This window comes from Eupeodes corollae, chromosome 3, assembly GCF_945859685.1.
Source record: "Eupeodes corollae chromosome 3, idEupCoro1.1, whole genome shotgun sequence".
NCBI lineage: Eukaryota > Metazoa > Arthropoda > Insecta > Diptera > Syrphidae > Eupeodes > Eupeodes corollae.
Window position 1 is genome coordinate 41604439 of NC_079149.1, and position 19767 is coordinate 41624205.

The following is a 19767-nucleotide window of genomic DNA, read 5'->3' on the forward strand; positions in this document are numbered from 1 at the left end:
CTGAGCAATCTTTCGATGCACTTGATGTTGTTTCCTTTTTTTTTTGTAGGTATTTGTTCACTTATTTTTAGATATGTATATATTTCACTTCCGCGATTAGCTTTTACTTTTAACTCGGTTCGCGTGGTGATACTTAGAATTAACACCTTATTCTTTTATACTCCGAATTACCAAGTTATAGACTTTTTAGAATTTTAAATTGATGTTAAAAAAAATGAATTTACGAATAAAAAAAATTGAATATAAAAAAAATAATTTATGGTTTTGGCCGGGACTTGAACCATGAACTTCTGCTTTGAGCCCTTGAAACGATCAACGGCTTAAACCTCTCAACTACGGCGGCTATATAAATTTCGGAAGCCAATCTTCGCACTTATGTGACCTTCCAAATTCCTATGGGTGTTGTATTAAAGGTGGATATGGAGCGAAGTTCCTGCACTGCTCAAACTATACTTAGGCTGCTTGCTTTTTCCTTGTTACCCTGGTAGTTTTTATAGGTTGGCTTTTTCTTTGGGGTGTATTTAATAATTATTCCGGGAACCGGGATGAATATATCGGGCAGCCGTTATTTCCGACTGCCAATTTAAATTCTATTAAACAAAGAAAGTTAATACCTATCACTTTCAAAAAAAAATATATCAAAATATTCTTACCAAGAAATATAAAATTATTTTTATGTAAGTTTTGAAATTACAACTCCTTCTTTGGTTCGGGTCTTTTTACCAAGGAAAATTTTTTTCAACGACAAAAAAAATCGAAAATTTCTTTGTCTCGACTGAAATGGTCGTTTAGACAATAACTATTCCGGTAACCGAACGTTTAAAGGCTTTCACTGCTCAGAAGTTAGTAAATTACCTACCTACGCCTTTGTTCTTAATTTCTCTTTTTTTCTTTTAAAAGCTTTGCAGCTATCCAACGGCAGATAATCCTGCAAAACCCCTCTTTCCAGGATCATTGAACTCTATTGATATTGAAATTTTATATTTGAGCTTAAGCTTTTCAAAAACCACCTAACTCAAGTTTCTGCTTAATTAGGCCAGTCAAAAATTCTACACCCTACCCTCTCTTTGAGTTGCTGCTTGGAACGCACTCTTAAGCTTAGGAATGACAAATCTACTACAATATTAGATAATATTTCTTATATATTTTTCTTCTCAATCCTATCATACCACTATCTCATTCGTTCTTATTTATCGATGTTTATAAACATATGGGTATATAGGAATAATTCAGTCATCCTAACCAACAAAACCAAACATAAACATACGTCTATCCGATCAAGTCGTCAGTGCCGTGCGCCGCCTTTTTCTTATAATAATAAAAAAAAATATTCAAATGAATATTTCGGTAACAGGGCTTTGCCTTTTCCAGGTATAACGATATCTGGAATAGGCAAATGAACCCACGGACTTTCGTCTCTGTCGGTAGTGAATAAGACTATTATATAGATGCACCTAATAATCATCCTTGAGATAGTGCGAGGCTCGAGGCATCTAGTGCAAGGCCAAGTTTTAATTTAAGGTTATGTTTGATCCGTTGTATATAAGAAAAATATCCCTCGACTACGGCAAGTCAACAAAAAAAATATGTAAACAAAAAAAGTTTGTTTACCAATAAAAACAGGCATTTTACCGTCGGGTAAACGAGTTGTTTTGCCGTCGGCAAAACATTGATACTACTTGTGTAGCTCGGAGTGTTTTATAACTAAGTATATTGTGCGGTTTTCATGTTTATTTTTTGAAATTCTCTTAGGTAGTGAATTATGAAATAAATAAAATCTATTGTATAGAAAGATGTGACATTAATCCTTAATCATCGCCGGTGGAAATATGAAATGATTTTAAGGCAAATGGTCGTTGGTCTTAATGAACGTGGGTCGCGAACCCATTTAACTAGCCGGGCGGCATACCAGTTACATCAGATAAGTTAAACAAAATTTATGCAATTTGAAATCGTTGCTTTGTGGTTTGTTGTGTTTTATTTTTGCAGGGTAATTACTGCCGTATGTCTTTAGCATGGAAAATGCCTATGGATTTCCCTGCGCGTGTTTCTAATTCGTACATGCAGTTGCCAACTATTCTTCGTACTCGGGATTTAAGGAACTTTGGCAGCAGTTTAGCATTAATTCCCTGGCCGAAACTGCTTTGGGAAAAATTTCGATGGAACACTTCTTGGCCTTCACGATACACCACCGGTTTTGACCGAGAATTGTAAGTATTTTTAGACTTAACGTATGCCCTTTGTAAATTTTCCGACAACCTCTGTCTGGCAAGCACGGTTTTCAGCTCGACAGGCGAAACTAACATTTCCGAATCTTGTAAGGCGTTCAAGTTTCGTAATATCCTATAAGCAGAACCATGTGAAATCATGTTTTGGCCAAAAAGTGCAAAATACGGTTGGCAACCCAACGAATCGTGTGTATCGGAACGTATAGCACAAGCGATGCTTGATAAATGGACATCCCAATCATTTTGCTCTTTGGATATCAACACTCTTAGTTTACTTAAAACGCTTCGGTTAACCCTTTCGGAAATGTTAGCCTGTGGAGAATACAACGCCGTACGCACATGCTTTATGCCATGGTCCGCCAATAAGTTCTTAAACTCATTGGAAACGAACTGACGTCCGTTGTCGGAATGAATAAACTCCGGGGTCCCGAAAGTATGAAATATTTCTCCTTCTAAGAACTGCACTACTCTAGAAGCAGTAGCCTTAGGCATTGCCTTTAAAAAGGTGAATTTAGTGAAGTGGTCTACTACAATGAAAACGTACGCGTTTCCACGCTTTGTACGCGGATATGGTCCCAAGAAGTCGGCATAAAGTCGTTGAATAGGCCTTTCCGTCACAATCTGCTTGGTGATAGGTGGACGAAGAATCGCGTTAGGGGCCTTCACCATTTTACAGATTTCGCAATCACTCACAAATGTCTTGATGTCTTTTACCATTTTAGGCCAATAATACTTCTCTTTTATACGAGCATATGTCTTTGCAAAGCCACTATGACAGCTTAGCTTAGTATTATGAGATAATTCGATACACTTGCGAGTGAGTCCATCTGGTAACCAAAGACGCCACAACGAGTCTTCCTCGTTCACATCACCATTCCTGAACCTAACCCTTTTGTAAATAAATTTTTCCGATACAACTAGGTCAGGAAGCGCAGATTGATTAGAATCGATGTTCTTTCTTAATTGGGTATATTGCTCTGAATCAAATTCAACGGCGTCGAGATCGATCTCACCACATATAACTGTAGAAGAAACCTCATCAAGCCCATTTTCTCCCACTATAACTTTAGCAGAAATCTCTTCCATGTCCATACGAGATAGAGTATCAGGCACAACGTTGAGGGATCCCTTCCGATGCTCAATGGAAAAATCAAAACCTTGGAGTTCTAAACTCCAGCGAGCGAGTCTGCCACTCAACTCCTTCATCGACATCAACCATTTAAGGCTTGAATGATCAGTTATTACCTTGAAAGGTAATCCGTCAACGTACGGCCTAAATTTTCGTATACTCAGAACTGCAGCCAGACATTCCTGCTCAGTAACCGTGTAGTTTTTTTGAGATTTATTTAGTTTCTTTGACATATACGCTATTGGTCTCTCGTAGTTGTTCTCATCAAACTGAAAAAGAACACCTCCCACTCCTTCCGAAGAGGCATCACATTGGATAATAAACGGCTTGTTGAAATCAGGCTGTGTCAATACAGGCGCCGAGGAAAGCGCAGTCTTCAACCTATTAAACCCGTCCAAAGCTTCAGGTGTCAACTCAAATTTTTTTGACTTTTTAAGACAATCGGTAAGAGGTGCGGCTAAATCTGAATAGTTTCGAATAAACCTCCGATACCAGCCAGTTAATCCTAGAAATCTCCTAACTTGTCTTAAGGTCGTAGGAACGGGGAAATTAACCATCGCCTCGATTTTGTCAGGGTCGGTTTTCAAAGTACCTTGGCCGACAATGTACCCGAGATACTTAATTTCCCGCATGCAAAACTTGCTTTTATCGAGGTTAATCGTAAGGTTTGCCTTCCGAAGACAAGCAGCCACTTCGTTAAGGATTTTAATGTGCGACTCAAAATCAGCCGTACAAATAAGTAAATCATCTAGATAAACAAACACATTCTCACGAATCGAACTTGGCACTACTTGGTCGATGACTCTGCTCATGGTTTGGCCAGCATTGCTTAAGCCAAATGGCATTACCTTAAACTGGTAAAGTGGTCTACCAGGCACGGCAAAAGCAGTTTTCTCTCTCGATCTCTCATCTAGAGGTATTTGCCAATATGCATCTTTCAAGTCGATTCCTGTGATATAATGTGTGTCCTTGATCCGGCTTAGTAATCCCTCTATATGAGGCAAAGGGTAAGCATCCTTAACAGTGACTGCATTAACTTTTCGGAAATCGAGACATAAGCGAACCTTACCTGGCTTTCTTACTAACACTACCGGGCAACTCCAAGGTGAATTACTAACCTCGATAACCCCCAGTTCTAACATACGGTCCAACTCCTTATAAACCTCTTCCTGACGGACCGGAGACAATGGATAATGCCGGGATTTGATAGGGACAGCATTTCGTGTATCGATGACATGACAACCCAAAGTTGTCTTACCTAGCCCTAGCACGACAAAGTTAGGAAAAAGCCTCTTGACATTTTCAAGTTTTAGGTTTTGTGCGGGTGAAAGTTCTATCAGTTCAGCCCCATCCTTGAAGTTACCTTCTCCTTCGCTAGCATCGATGTTGGCTTGTATTTCGCTTATTTGAGGCGTCAAATTGAAATCTCGCCAAAAGTTCATCCCCAAATACAGTTTTTGAGTAAGGTTGGGAATCAAGTAGAAAGAAAGGGGTTTCGTGATACCATTGTACGTAGTCTGAATTTCGCAGTGACCAATTATATCATGCGACTTACCATCTGCAGTTCGTACGATATTTGTATATGGTTTCACGACGACTCCTATTCTTTTTGCCAACTCCCAACACTCCCTGCCTAGCGCAGATATGGATGCTCCACTATCCAATAAGCCAAAAATTGACTCATTGTTTAGCAAGACATTCGCATACATCCTGCCGTCTGCATTTGAGGAAATGATAGTTTCTACAATATGTTTTCGAAATTTCTTTCGATTGCGAAACCTACGCCGGCACTTTTGAATGTGAACGCTGGCTAAACTATTATTTTTCCCGAAAATTCGAGAACGAACTTTGTAATAGTTTAGCTTGCGCTCATGAAGAGATTTTAGATTAAGTGTCTCACAGGGATGAGACTGAGTAACTTGAGGAATGAAAGGTTCTGTTCGTTCCAAGATCTTAACAGGAATACTTTCTTGAGAAACTTTCGAACAGGCAATGACATTATTAGGGGTATTTACTTCTGAAGGTGTTCGGGGATATTTTTCGAGGAACGAATTTCCCCTTTCCGTTTTTCGTCCCTCGAAAAGTTTCCCGTATGCTTACCGCATTCAATAGTGGAGACCCCCTTTGCACCACATAAGAAACAGAATAAATTCCTTACCCGAGAAGGGCAAAAATGATAAGCGTGACCTTTTTCATCGCAGTTCCAGCACACATAATTAGCCACCGAAGTTAGTTTTCGAGCTGAAGAGATAGCTGCTATTTCCTCACCATCTTCAGCGACTTCTTCCTTTTCAACATCGACTGCGATTTCGTGAACGCTCTTTTGAAAAGAAGTTCGCTTCGCTAGGAACCTCTCAGCCTCTCTTGCTTTGTTCCTGAGCTCCTCAATATTCTTTACATTTGACGACAACAGAATTTCCCCTAATTTGTCTCTCGAATTATTTCGGATTACATGCATAAGTTTTCGTTCGTCGAACGGCTCTTTTAAACGGTCGTTAAGACCTATAACAGAGTTGTAAAAATCATCAAACGACTCTTTCAAACCCTGCTTACGAATCAACAATTTCATATAAATTTCTACATCGTCCTCTAAACGCCCAAATTCTTTCTTCATCGCCATTTTTAGATCGGATAACTTAGCTGTTGGGTTTTTCCGCAAATATCTCCACAACCACTTATTCGCTCTTCCGCTCAACAAAATATGAAAATTTGCTGTAACCTGTTCATCGGAATACGATGACGATGAATGCATCAGTTCGACTTTAAAAAGAAAATCTGAAACACTATCGGTTCCGTCATACTTTATGTTCCACCGATCAAGCCTACAAGATTCCGTTGCACTAAAATTTGATGGACTAGCGGAATTTCGGGGTGCAGGTGAAGGCTGGAACGGATTATTGTTTGCTTCCTCATTAGATGTACCTAAGGGGTTATGTGTAGCAGGGATGTTTTGTCCTTGAGTGGGAAAGTTCAAGGTCTCCAATTTTTGTATTACGTTCACCATGAAAACATCCATTTGCTGAAACAACCTGACTTGATTTTCTAGCATACCTTTCTCTATTCTCTTCGCTAACTCTTCTGTTGGATCTGCCCTTTGATTAACTACGGGATTTAAACTATTATTACCCGTCTCGTTGTCTTGAACTTCGTCAATGACCGCGGAATTATCATTGGACATGTTTGAGGTTGAGTTTGAAACGATTGAGTTTAAATTTTCAGAAAAAGAAAATGAATTATCTAAATCGAAACGATCGATACTATTTCTAAATCGTCGGTAAAATTCTTCAAACCTAGCTTCAGAGTGCGCCAAAATCACATTCAAATCGTCGTGAATTGAAACCCGACGACCTCTACTCATGCCGTTCTCAAAGACAACTTCTGCCAATCTTGGTTTCTTCAGATGTCACAAGAAAAATCCGTTGAAAATTTAAACCTTCAAAAAAAAATATCGAAAATTTCTCTGAACTCTAAATGTTCAGTTGGCTGCAAACCATAAAATAAAAAAAAAAACAAAATCCCAATTTGAAATTGACAACCTCAATTTGATTTCCCAAAGAACTCAAAACAAAACTCCAATCGATTACTTCTTTGGTTCAAATTCCACCAATACCACTTGTATTAAAAATTATAAACGGGTATTGAAAATAAAAAAAAATAAATTCAAAAAAATATAACAATAATGTTAAAAATTGTTGTTTAAAAATAAAGAAGAAAAAATATAATTTTTCAAAGTTTTCCAAAAAAATAATGAAAACTTTTTATAATATGTTATATTTATATATGTATATCATGTAATGTACAAGGATGAGAAGATAAGATTTAAGAAGGGTGATTCCTGACCTTGAGGAAAAAGCCGTAGTTCTGTGAGCCGAAAAATGAGCAAAAAAAATTTAAAATATTCTAATATAATTTGCTATTGAACTTATTGTAGTCTATTTCTATGTAAAGTTTTCTCCTCAGTTTTCAGGACATCAATTGACAATCCTTCATCAACGAAGACCTCTGAAAACCTCGGAGAAATGAAATGAAAATATGTTGAACGGACTTCCGAATGCGCATCTTGCACCTACGAGTCTCTTTCATACATTGTTTTATAATTGAAGTGTGTGCTACTGTGCCCTGCTATTTGGATACTTGCTATGCAATTACCCAAAGACTCGGACTATCTAGCACCCACTCCATCTATTGATTAAATGTAAGATTGCATTTCCCGTATGGCAACGCGGTACCAAATGCTATACACTCAGTCACCGGGACTCACAAGGAACGTGCAAACACATCAACCAACGGATGTCGAAAATGAATTTAAAAAAAAATATTGAAAAAAAACAAAATAAAATAAAATTTAAGTAAAAGTATTTAAAATTTTGTAAACAAAAATGAATTGGCTCAATTAAAATCTGTTGCCTCACCATCTTGCGATAGTGGGCTCCACGTTATGGGCGCCATTTGTAACGACCTATTTGCCTTCCTTTGATCCTTGCTGACAATTTATTGAACCCTTAGCTCAGTGGTGGTTGTGGTTCTTGGACCCTTCAATGTCGTTACAAAAAATAATATTGCCAGACTCTGCATCTTGGTGTTGATGATGCGCGAGACATCGCCTCTACCCCCCCTACCTTGGTTAACTCCCTCGCTAGAGTAACCCCTTTGGATGGCTTCTTCCTCCCTTAAGCCATCACCCTTCTCATCATCATCCTCTCATCCTTTATATTAAAAACAATTACTCCATGATTATGTACTTATCATTCAGAGAGAAAAAGATATGTACGTTTTCATTTCAGACATTTAAATATATTTTTAATTAGAAATTTGTTAATTTATAAAGCTACATATATCATATTTTAACTAATCTATTTAAGTTTAAGTTACAAATACTAATTTCATTAAATTGATTCAATTAGGTAAGTGCACTAATAAAGAAAAATAATTCAATCTATATTGGCAACGCAAAGCACAAAATCTTAAGATTTGAATTCAAAAGTATAACCGCGTCTTCGGCTTATTACAATTATTTTGGATTTGAATTCCTTTTTTTTTTTTTCTTTTCTTTTTGATTACTTCACTTTAAGTCAAAAATCCCCTTTTCAAACCCACCCCACTAATTCGCGCAAGTGTTAAAACAATATATTTTTTTTTATATACACATATAGGTATAAGTGCAGAATAAATAATTATCAAGTTATTCAAAAAGATATGTACAAACTTACCCCTTTCTTCCTCGAGAAGTGGCCACTGCTGTTGGATAGAAGGTTTGTTGCACCCTGAGCAATCTTTCGATGCACTTGATGTTGTTTCCTTTTTTTTTTGTAGGTATTTGTTCACTTATTTTTAGATATGTATATATTTCACTTCCGCGATTAGCTTTTACTTTTAACTCGGTTCGCGTGGTGATACTTAGAATTAACACCTTATTCTTTTATACTCCGAATTACCAAGTTATAGAATTTTTAGAATTTTAAATTGATGTTAAAAAAAATGAATTTACGAATAAAAAAAATTGAATATAAAAAAAATAATTTATGGTTTTGGCCGGGACTTGAACCATGAACTTCTGCTTTGAGCCCTTGAAACGATCAACGGCTTAAACCTCTCAACTACGGCGGCTATATAAATTTCGGAAGCCAATCTTCGCACTTATGTGACCTTCCAAATTCCTATGGGTGTTGTATTAAAGGTGGATATGGAGCGAAGTTCCTGCACTGCTCAAACTATACTTAGGCTGCTTGCTTTTTCCTTGTTACCCTGGTAGTTTTTATAGGTTGGCTTTTTCTTTGGGGTGTATTTAATAATTATTCCGGGAACCGGGATGAATATATCGGGCAGCCGTTATTTCCGACTGCCAATTTAAATTCTATTAAACAAAGAAAGTTAATACCTATCACTTTCAAAAAAAAATATATCAAAATATTCTTACCAAGAAATATAAAATTATTTTTATGTAAGTTTTGAAATTACAACTCCTTCTTTGGTTCGGGTCTTTTTACCAAGGAAAATTTTTTTCAACGACAAAAAAAATCGAAAATTTCTTTGTCTCGACTGAAATGGTCGTTTAGACAATAACTATTCCGGTAACCGAACGTTTAAAGGCTTTCACTGCTCAGAAGTTAGTAAATTACCTACCTACGCCTTTGTTCTTAATTTCTCTTTTTTTCTTTTAAAAGCTTTGCAGCTATCCAACGGCAGATAATCCTGCAAAACCCCTCTTTCCAGGATCATTGAACTCTATTGATATTGAAATTTTATATTTGAGCTTAAGCTTTTCAAAAACCACCTAACTCAAGTTTCTGCTTAATTAGGCCAGTCAAAAATTCTACACCCTACCCTCTCTTTGAGTTGCTGCTTGGAACGCACTCTTAAGCTTAGGAATGACAAATCTACTACAATATTAGATAATATTTCTTATATATTTTTCTTCTCAATCCTATCATACCACTATCTCATTCGTTCTTATTTATCGATGTTTATAAACATATGGGTATATAGGAATAATTCAGTCATCCTAACCAACAAAACCAAACATAAACATACGTCTATCCGATCAAGTCGTCAGTGCCGTGCGCCGCCTTTTTCTTATAATTATAAAAAAAAATATTCAAATGAATATTTCGGTAACAGTGTTTTGCTAAAACGCTAAAGGTCTTCTACCTTATGATAAAAACTCGAATAATGCAAAACCGTTCCATTTATTTGATTTTGTACACAAAAATATAAACAATGTAAAAACAAAATAATAAATTTATCATAAACCAGCAATTTTTAACATTTTTTCAATATCTACAATCTTTTCCCTCAGCTTCCCCTTAGATTTGCCTAACTCAACTTCGAACTTATCGATTTTCGTCCAGCCGTCCCATGAAACAACATGCTTATCACTTGTATCCAATCCTGGTTTCTCTGTTTGAGTATCAATAAGTTTTTGTTCAACATCATCACATAAAGCTTTCGCCACACAAAAAGCACCATTCATAGTCGTGAGAATTACTCCAGTTGGTCCAGTTCCAAGCCAGCCAGCTACATAGAGTCCCTTGTCTATGGATTCATGTTGGGAATTTCTTTTCAGAACTCGACCTTAATTAAAGAACATTCAAATGATACAAGACATTAAACATAAATTGTATATGTTTACCATCTTTATTTACAATATATCCTTTTTTTTCATCAAAGTTAATCTCTTCATCGAATGATCTCGACTTGTATCCAATGGATCGTAATATTAAATCAGTCTGAAATTTTTCAGACACATTTGTAGGAATGGCTGTATTTTCTTTGATTTCGGTTACACTAAATTCAATGAAATTATCATGAATCTCTTTCGGAGATCTTTGAAATATTGGCAAAAATTTCTTTTGACTTGTGCTTGAAGATTTCTGTTCGCTTAGGCTTTTAAGCATAAGCTCGGTAAGGCGTTTGCGTGGTCGTGCTAGTGAATCAACTATCTCTGGGATTCCTGATAATAAAATATAGTTAAAATATGGTAGATTTTTTCATCTTCATAAAAGTAAACACTGAATTACTTCTAAAATCAGATTTTCTCCACACAGTTGATACATTTGGTAGCTTTAAGATTTCCCTTAATTCTTTGATAGTAAAAGCAGCCTGAAGTGGTCCCCTTCGACCAACCAAGTACACGTTTTTTACTTTACTAGCAGATAAAGCTTCTAGGGCATAATCAGTTATATCTGTTGACTTGAATAACAAATCATTTGAAACATGAAAAAGCTATACAGAAAAAAGACTTATAACCAACAACTCACCTTAAGCGCATCAACATTTGATAGAAGTATTCTAGCAATATCAACAGCAACATTACCCTGTCCCACTAAAGTCACTGTATCTCCGCTTAAGTCAGGATTAAGATTTTCTGCTCCTGGCAATCCATTATACCAGGCTACAAACTTTCTCGCTGATATTAGATTCTTCGAATTTTCATTGGGAATATTCATGCGACGATCTTCATCTGCCCCATAAGTTAAAAGGACTGCATGGTACTTATCTCGTAAATCTTTAACACTAAAGTCTTTTCCTAAAGAAAGATTTCCTAAGAATCTGAAACGTGGATTCTCGGCTGTTTTTGTAAATGTATTGATTACATTTTTCACTTCGGGATGATCTGGTGCTACCCCAAAACTGTAATTAGTTAGAAAAAAAGATAAGAGAACAATTAGAATTAATTATATTAGAGCAAAGTTAGACTGTAATTATTTAAGTGTACGACCTTAGGTCTAATTGGTTTATAAAGTAAAGCTTCCGGATAATTTTTTAGTTGAGTTTTCGATATGAAATCGACGGTTTGGAAATTAGTTTACTTGTTGGTGATCCTTGGATACTCTGAAGCTAGTTCAAGCAGTTTTTTAGGTGACTTAATACCATTGAAATAATTAAGTATGTATGATTTTAAATGGTTTTACTTTTACAGATGGCCTAAAAACTTTCGTCGAGAATAACCAAAATAATAATCTTCTAAATATGAGTACATACTTTTAAAAATAAATAATTAAACTTCAATAACCCCGTAAATATTTTTCAGAGCCCTGCAGCTTTCTTTTCAATGGTTTGGGTTTATCGGACGCATCCTGTACTGTGTTTTGTTTCTTATTAGGTAAAGACACTGGTGGAAAATGCCAGAGGAATACCTGTTCTTGTAATTGATGTTCTAAAAAGTAAGCAATTTTGTTTATACCGCTGAACCAATAAAAGTTTCTTCTTAGTTCTTTTTTCTAAAATTGTACAATATGTATTTTAAACAAATAGAAATTAAATACAGAAAAGGCTTAAACAAATACAGATGCAAGAGATATTTATGTTTTTAACATAACACAACTTGGGATAAATTAATGAAAGTGATTGAGGTATAAATCTCTAAATCGGAAGATCTGAAATGTACTGAAATAGAAACATAGAAAATATATCAATACAAAACAAGTACATTATTATTATTATTTTATTGTCTAAGTCAAGAAGATTTATTTAAAAAAAAATATATTATATTATTGGTTTACAAGAGTTCCTAATTTTTAAAAAAAATTTGATTTCCTCCATTATATGTTTCGAAATTTTCCATTTTATCTGAACATATGCAAGCATTTCTTTCAAAATTGCATCCACCGTATCGAAATCTTCTTACTACACAAAATCTTCGACAGTTGACGAGATCACTTGATGCCCCATTGCACTGATTATCACTTTTGAAAATTTGTAAAGTTGCTTAAAATCATAAATGAATCATGTTATTCTTTATTAAAAAGGCAAAAAAAGAAATGCAAATTTGACCTACGTGCAACTCCTCTGGGAATTCTATTGTGCAAAGATTGATCCGTCAACGTCGTCGTAGTTGGTACGCCAATAGCAGAATTTAAGAAAGAGAAAGAAATTAAAATTGCAAATATAACACGAAATTCCATTTCGGAGAGCAGCTTCAGACTCGGTTGGGATTGAAATGAATAACTTAACAACGATATGATTAGCTCGAGGTGTTATATTGAAGATTTTAGTAAAATTTCTATAAAAATCCCCTCGGGGGTTTTGTTATAAATAACAAAGAAAAAAATATCAAACAAAAGTTGCACGTTATGGACTTATCAAAATTTGAAGAATCTAGATATTTTGTAATTCTTTGTGGGTATTCTACAGTAAAGTTCTTCGAATTATATCGGAACTTTAAAAATTACTTTTTATAGTAAATAAACAATTTATTAGTGCGTTCTAAATAAAAAATAGTGTTGGAGTAACATAACATTGTATATAATAGCGAAATAAAATTCAAGTGATCCTAAAAAGTTTTATAGCACTAGAGGTTAATAGAAAGTCAAAAGAGCAGCTATTCTGGATCAGCTTTGGTTCACATAAAAACAATTTTGTATAAAACTCTGGGTTTAAATTCATTAAACTTAACAAACAAAATTAAAAATCCCCAGGGTATATTTAAACCTTTTTTTAATTCGTTAAATCCTAAAACGATAGGGAAAAAACCAGAGGTACTCCTAAAATTTGATTTTGTTTCGTTCATAGCAGGAATCCGTACATAGCTAATTTTGATCATCGAGATGTGGAGTACTGGAGTAGAACTGTTGATTAAACATTTAGGAAACTTTGAGCTTTTCTTACAAAATGTATCCGATTTTTGTGAAAAGAAAAAAAAATATGAAATACTGTAAGTTTTAAAAGAAGATTTAAAGATGTATTTAGTAGAGAATTTTATTTGCCCAAAATATTTAAGAATTTGATTTTTCTACAAATGTTTTGAATAAAATATGCACAATTATTGATTTTTTGTTTTTCCTTTAACATTTTTTTTTATAATATGCGCACACTTAAAGGGATAATACTACTTACCCTTATTATGTAGAGACAGTGTGGGCACTAGGAAAGGAAGAAAGGAGGTGTCGGTGCACATTGGTTTTGAATTCCTGAATATTGCAATGGCTGGAAAAGACAGAGTGCGGCAACGCATTCCACATCCGCATAGTACGGCTAAAGAACGAATCTCTGTACTTGACAATACGACCGAAGTTGCGCTCGAGGGTATATTGATGAGCATTCCTAGAAGCGAGAGTATTACGGTTGAACTGTTTAAGGGGAGGAATGTAACTGAATATTTCTCTAGAGCATAAACCATTAAAACAACGGTAAAAAAGAGGGAGACAAGAAACACTTCGACGTTGTTCAAGCGACGTAAATGATCTTATGATGGTAATATCACCAATCAATTTAATGCTCTCCATTTAATACTGTCCAAGAGGTTTAAGTAAGTGGCAGGAGCACCAGCCCAGATATGGGAGTTATACTCAAGCTTTGAACGTATATAAGTGTTGTAAATAACAGCTAGATCAGAGGGTGAGAAAAACATTTTGAAATTTTTTTTGGCGACATCGCGTTGGTGATACACATACCGAGAATATCGAGATGTTCAGTCTCCTCGATGCAAGTGCCATTTATGGATAATAGCTAGGGGGTTATATTTCGCTTTAACGATACAAGACAGCATTGGGTTTTCGAACCATTAAATTCCACGCGGTTTCTTATTCCACATTGTACAAATGTACAATGCTGTTTAGGTCGGAATTTAATGAGCTTCTCATATTTTTTTGTTGCAGTTCCACATCCGAAGAAGAGGGATGTGAATCTGAAAACGTACTATTGTCAGCGAAACAATGTATTGGATTAGAAGTTGCAGACAGGAGATCATTAATAAAAATGAGAAAGAGTGTTGGAGATAGAAGAGAACCCTGGGGCACACCAACATTTATTTTGTGGTTTTCAGACTGGAATTCATCCAATACTACTTGTATTGAACGATACGAAATTTAATTACGTATCCAATGAAGGAGGGATTCATGAAAACTAAAAGCACGAATTTTCGATAAGAGAGCCTGATCATGCAATAATCAAGTGCAATAATCTTACTTTCTCCAAAACTATGTAAAGATTTGTTCCACTGTTCGGTGAGATGAACCATGAGATCGCCAGTGGACCTATTGCTTCGAAAGCCTTACTGCCGTTCATTAAGAAGCTTTCGATCTTCAAGATATTTTTTGAGCTGAAAATTAATCAGCGTTTCCATGGCCTTGGAAAGAAGGGACGTAAGTGCAATCGGTCGATAATTAGACGGTGAGGAAGATTCGCCTTTTTTGGGAATAGGCTGGACAAATGCCGTTTTCCATCCGCTCGGAACGAGACCTGAGGAGTAGGACAGATGAAAAAGCTTACGCAGTGGTTTTGCCAGCGTTGAAGAACACCTCTTCAGAACAATAGCCGGGATACCATACGGACCAGCGGATTTATGTATATTAAGATCTTTTAGGACTCTCGCTACAGTAATATTTTTTGATTATAGGCTCAAAACTGAAAACTAAGGGTTTAATGTAGATTATTTTTTTAACATTATAAGCTTTTAACTTCTTCTCAAAGTAGGTAGTTTGTCCTTTTGCGGTCAAACATCCGACATCATAACAAGTTCATACGCTTGGCTGGCAACATTGTGATCGCTTATTTAAGCCAAATATCATTGTTTACGACATAAACACAATCGTTTGTTATAACACCTCATAGTATCTTACCAAATAAATCGTATAGGTTTCACTTTTGAGCACTAGGTATACCATGTCCCATTACATCCTCCTTGAAACTAAGAAAAGTTAATTCAGGAGAACCAAAAAAATGGATGTAAAAGTATTGACCCGCGTTTAGTTTTGAAACTAAAGAAGATATGTTTCATTAGACCCCGACAATTGAAAAAAAAAAGTGCGCCATACCATAAGAAATGAACACTTCTTGGATACGAGGTATTCGATATAGAGCGCTGATACAATGCAACCATTATCTGATCTTTGTATTATTCTCTGCAATATTCAATGCTTACTTATTTCGTACGCTCCATTTAGATCCCCTATCAACTTTCTACTGCTAAGAATCCAAACAGGATTGATTAAAAGTTGTTAATATTTATTAAAAATAACTTTTTAAATTTGTGTCGTAAATTTCTATCTCAAAAATATCTATGTATAAAATTTATTGATTTATAGACAACGACTTAAAAAACTTATTTTGTTGTGTCTAATACATATGTACATAGGTCTTCATAGAATAATTCTAAAAAAATGTATGATAGACTTCACCCTGTATTATCAAGAGGATTAGATAAAATATGAACAAAATACACTTGAATATGATGCAACTAGACTACATAGGTACTTGAGAAATTCACTTTGTTCTTGTCGGTCTTGATGGTAATTAAAGCACAACTGTAGGGAAGTATTTGGAATTTGAAGGGCTCATGTATTCCAATCTTCAATTAATATGCTCTGTCATTTTTCATTTAAGTCGATAAGCTAATTGCAAAAACGATTAACTTTCTAACTGCATAACTTTTGTAATTTACTTATAGATAGTATACAGTCTTATAATAATGTTAACAAAACCAGACTACTAATCTATTTCTGTAGTTCGGCTTGCCATCACCCACAATGGATCACTGTCATAGGCTCGGGCTATCTTTAATTCTTGTGGCATTTCTATTCCTCCAGCCCACCTACTCTAGGCCTACTTTTAATCTCGATTCAGTCGGAAGTACCTTACTCATTTTAACACAACAATATTATATGTACATTCATTCATTTACTTTCTTATTAAAGGTTATTTTGCAAATATATTGCGAGCTATATTATTCGGATAGTCAACAAAATCAGAACTCACCGAACTAGACCAAATGGAACTGGTAATTTCTCCACAACATCAACATCACAATCGGGCAGACGCTTCAAAATATATTGAGCTGCATAGAATCCAGCTGGTCCAGCTCCAACTATACACACTTTTTTCCTAGCTGCACTAATGGCATTTGTACTAAATTTTAGTTCACATGTTTTTTGAATTATTGCATTAAATTTATTTTGTTTTAAAATACAATTGGCAAAAAACATTGCACTTTCTTTTAAACAAAATTAAAAATACACTTCGTCTATTGTCTATTGGGTCAGTGGTTACTGTCAGTTTTTTGACAGTTTGTTATCAAATTTTGGGCAGATTTTGCAGCGCATCAGCTGTTTGTTTTATTGGCTGCAAGGAAACGGATGTAAAGTTGAGAATGAGAAAGACATATTTGTTTATAATCGAACGTTAGTTTTGAAAATCTTAAACTACGAATAATTTTATTTTTGTGTTTGAGGAAAAAAAGTTGATTAATTAAAAAAAATGTTGTGTGTACGAACAATATTTGATAAAATAAGGTTACATTTTGATATTAAATAAAAAAAGTAAATCAAAATACATGAAACGATTTCCATCCACTCTTAAACTAGTACTGGCTAAAACTAGTCAACTACAGCTTCCAACAAAACGAGGTTATAATTTCAAACCCACATATCCTCCTTGGCATATTAAACCCAAATCGATTGATATGATACTATTGCAATACAGAAAAAACAACGCCAATCAATCCGTTTACCGAGCTCTGTTCACTGAAATCAAATCAAAACTTGAAGATGAAGGATGGAAGTTCTACTTCACCGACATGACGGCTCAAAGACACATGAAAATACGTTATTTGCAGTAACACGAGAGGACAGATACATTCTTAGCCATGGGATCTTACCAAGTTTCTCATCTGTTTTTACGGCTGAAGCGTTTGGTAACCTGCAGGCCATCACAACAGCGACAAAGATTCCCGGAAATACTATGATCTGCTCCGACAGTATACCAGTTTTTCAAGCCATATTCAATCCAAATAACAACGATGGCCTAATAGCTTAAATAAGGGACCATATCATTAAGTTAAGTTACCAACCATATTCAATCCAAATAACAACGATGGCCTAATAGCTGAAATAAGGGACCATATCATTAAGTTAAGTTACCAACCATAAAATTTATGTGGGTTCCCGGCCATACTGGTATATGTGGCAACGAAGAAGCAGACCGTTCAGCTAGAACAACGAAAGATTCACCCGTATACAATTTTAAAATCTTTACTAAATGTGAAAACCAATTTCATACGAAATTTAGTGGATACAAAACAGCTCAACGATTGGAGCCAATACCATCACCATTATAAGGAAATCACCAGCAATAGATCTCATCCTCGATACCCAAACATCCCAAAACGAAAATAACTAATTTTGATCGCGTATGACTTGGACACACTTCAATCACACACGAACATCTTCTTAAAAAACTAAACCTTCCCGTATGGTTCTCATGTAACGTAACACTCAATTAACAACATTTGTTAAAAAACTGTACCGAAATCTTAAAAACTCCAAATTTAAAAAAATATCCAAATAATTAATGAACTCCTATGTAATCTCCAATATAAAATGTAATTATGTTAATATCAGAGCTAATATTCCTCGCAGCAAGGCTCTATAAAAAAAAACTGTAATTACCAGATAGCTTTTAAGTATCTGCTAATAAATAATAATAATAAAATAATATTAGTTAAGAGAAATCAATGGATAAAATAAATTAAAATCACACATTAGCGGCTGTATGTCATCCATCGATAACTTCATAAATTAAATTTTTAAATTTGTAAGCTCTTAAATTAATTGTGGACTACTGGTATACATTACATACTTTTATTTTACGGGGCTCTGAAGAAAGAAATCTAAAGGTGTAAGATAACAAGATTTCGGTGGCCAAATATGATAACTTCCTCAAAAAAATAAAACTGCAGATAGGTATGTCCCCATTTTTGTTGAGAATTTTAACAATTTTAATACGTCTAAAGTTACACTTGCCCATAAAGCGGTCTATTTAAAATAAAACATCATATTGGAAAACCATGAATTGAAGATTTACAGTAGTTACAAATATGAGTCATTTTTTCAAAAGGTAAGCCTTTGCGAGATTTTTGGAATCAATACCCACTTAAGTTAATGTTGAACAAATTATGTCAATCACTACTAATTGTATATTGGTTAATAAAAGATTTAAAATATCGTTATTTAAATTTGTTTGCGTTTGTTGGTAAAGTGGTGTTGGCCCGTGTAGGAGTAATGCTGTCAGCGACGGAGAGATCGGACAATACCTCTTACATAACAGTCCTACGGATTAACCACCACACCACTGGTACTATAATTTGTTCTACAAATAATAAATGTGATATTAAATACTACTCAGCACTAAATGTACAGAGTAGAGAACACAGCACCTTAAGCGACTACACTATGTAAGGTGATAACAACACAAGACATTAATAGAAGACAGAAGGGCAGAAGAAAAAGAACAACGGACAGAAAGATCACATGACAACAGCACGCCGTAGGTTTCGAGACGGTCCCCCATCTGTCTACTAACCACGCCCAGTAATGCTTAATTCCGATGATCGATAGGAACCGAAGCTTTATCAGTGACTAGGACGTTGCCTACAGCAAAAAATATTCACTTGCAAACTCGATAATCCAGGCGAAATGTGGTCTGTCCAAGATATTGCGATGTCCAAACTGTTAAATCGTTTCCATAGCCAAACAAACACGATAACCCTAAATATGGATCCCAGTGGCCTGATTATAGGATTCGCGGCGAATCGTTTTGCCATTTTTCAATTATTGCTTCCGCTTTCGCCATTTTCGTTTTGAATTCGACCAATTAACGAATTCGAAGGTGAATTTGAAATGTCATAATGTTTGTTGTCGATTTAAAATCCGACATTGTTCGATTTCGTTGATTCTTTCTTGATTGTAATTATATAAAAAATGTGAGTTAGCTTAACTTTAATTTTTTTATAATTTATCCACAGTAAAATATAAAATTTTAAAATTCATTTATTCTCCTGGACACCCGTAACCTTGAGGATTCTTGGGATTCCTCCCTTTCAAAATAAATATACACCTTAATTGATTGTATTTTTTAAATTTAGCGGATAGCTGTCAAACCAAAAGTGTCAAATCACTGGAATATAGGAACTATTTT

At 35.1% G+C, this 19767-nt stretch overlaps 1 protein-coding gene and 2 long non-coding RNA genes across 3 annotated transcripts; 1 reads left to right on the plus strand and 2 right to left on the minus strand.

Moving 5' to 3' along the window:
- Positions 1–10024: 10024 nt before the first annotated feature.
- Positions 10025–17040, minus strand: LOC129952551 (NADPH:adrenodoxin oxidoreductase, mitochondrial). Its single transcript, XM_056065187.1, has 5 exons — positions 16552–17040; positions 11115–11487; positions 10875–11046; positions 10487–10807; positions 10025–10428 (listed from the first exon to the last, which is right to left on the minus strand). Exons 1-5 carry the CDS (start codon positions 16776–16778, stop codon positions 10100–10102), a joined length of 1422 nt encoding a protein of 473 aa, XP_055921162.1. The 5' UTR covers positions 16779–17040; the 3' UTR covers positions 10025–10099.
- Positions 11562–16779, plus strand: LOC129952553 (uncharacterized). The gene is made up of 5 exons (XR_008782331.1): positions 11562–11715; positions 11777–11830; positions 11888–12020; positions 16302–16425; positions 16491–16779. It is a non-coding gene; the product is annotated as an uncharacterized LOC129952553 (long non-coding RNA).
- LOC129952554 (uncharacterized) lies at positions 12284–12854 on the minus strand. Its single transcript, XR_008782332.1, has 2 exons — positions 12635–12854; positions 12284–12564 (listed from the first exon to the last, which is right to left on the minus strand). It is a non-coding gene; the product is annotated as an uncharacterized LOC129952554 (long non-coding RNA).
- Positions 17041–19767: the final 2727 nt, after the last annotated feature.

What these genes read in the sequence shown, in the direction of transcription:
- LOC129952551 (XM_056065187.1), bottom strand. Translation starts at nt 16,778, where the DNA reads ATGTTTTTTGCCAATTGTATTTTAAAACAAAATAAATTTAATGCAATA. An exon ending in GAGAAAATCTGATTTTAGAA is followed by an intron (nt 10,808 to 10,874) that starts GTAATTCAGTGT and finishes TTTTATTATCAG; the next exon opens with GAATCCCAGAGATAGTTGAT. An exon ending in ATATATTGTAAATAAAGATG is followed by an intron (nt 10,429 to 10,486) that starts GTAAACATATAC and finishes TCTTTAATTAAG; the next exon opens with GTCGAGTTCTGAAAAGAAAT.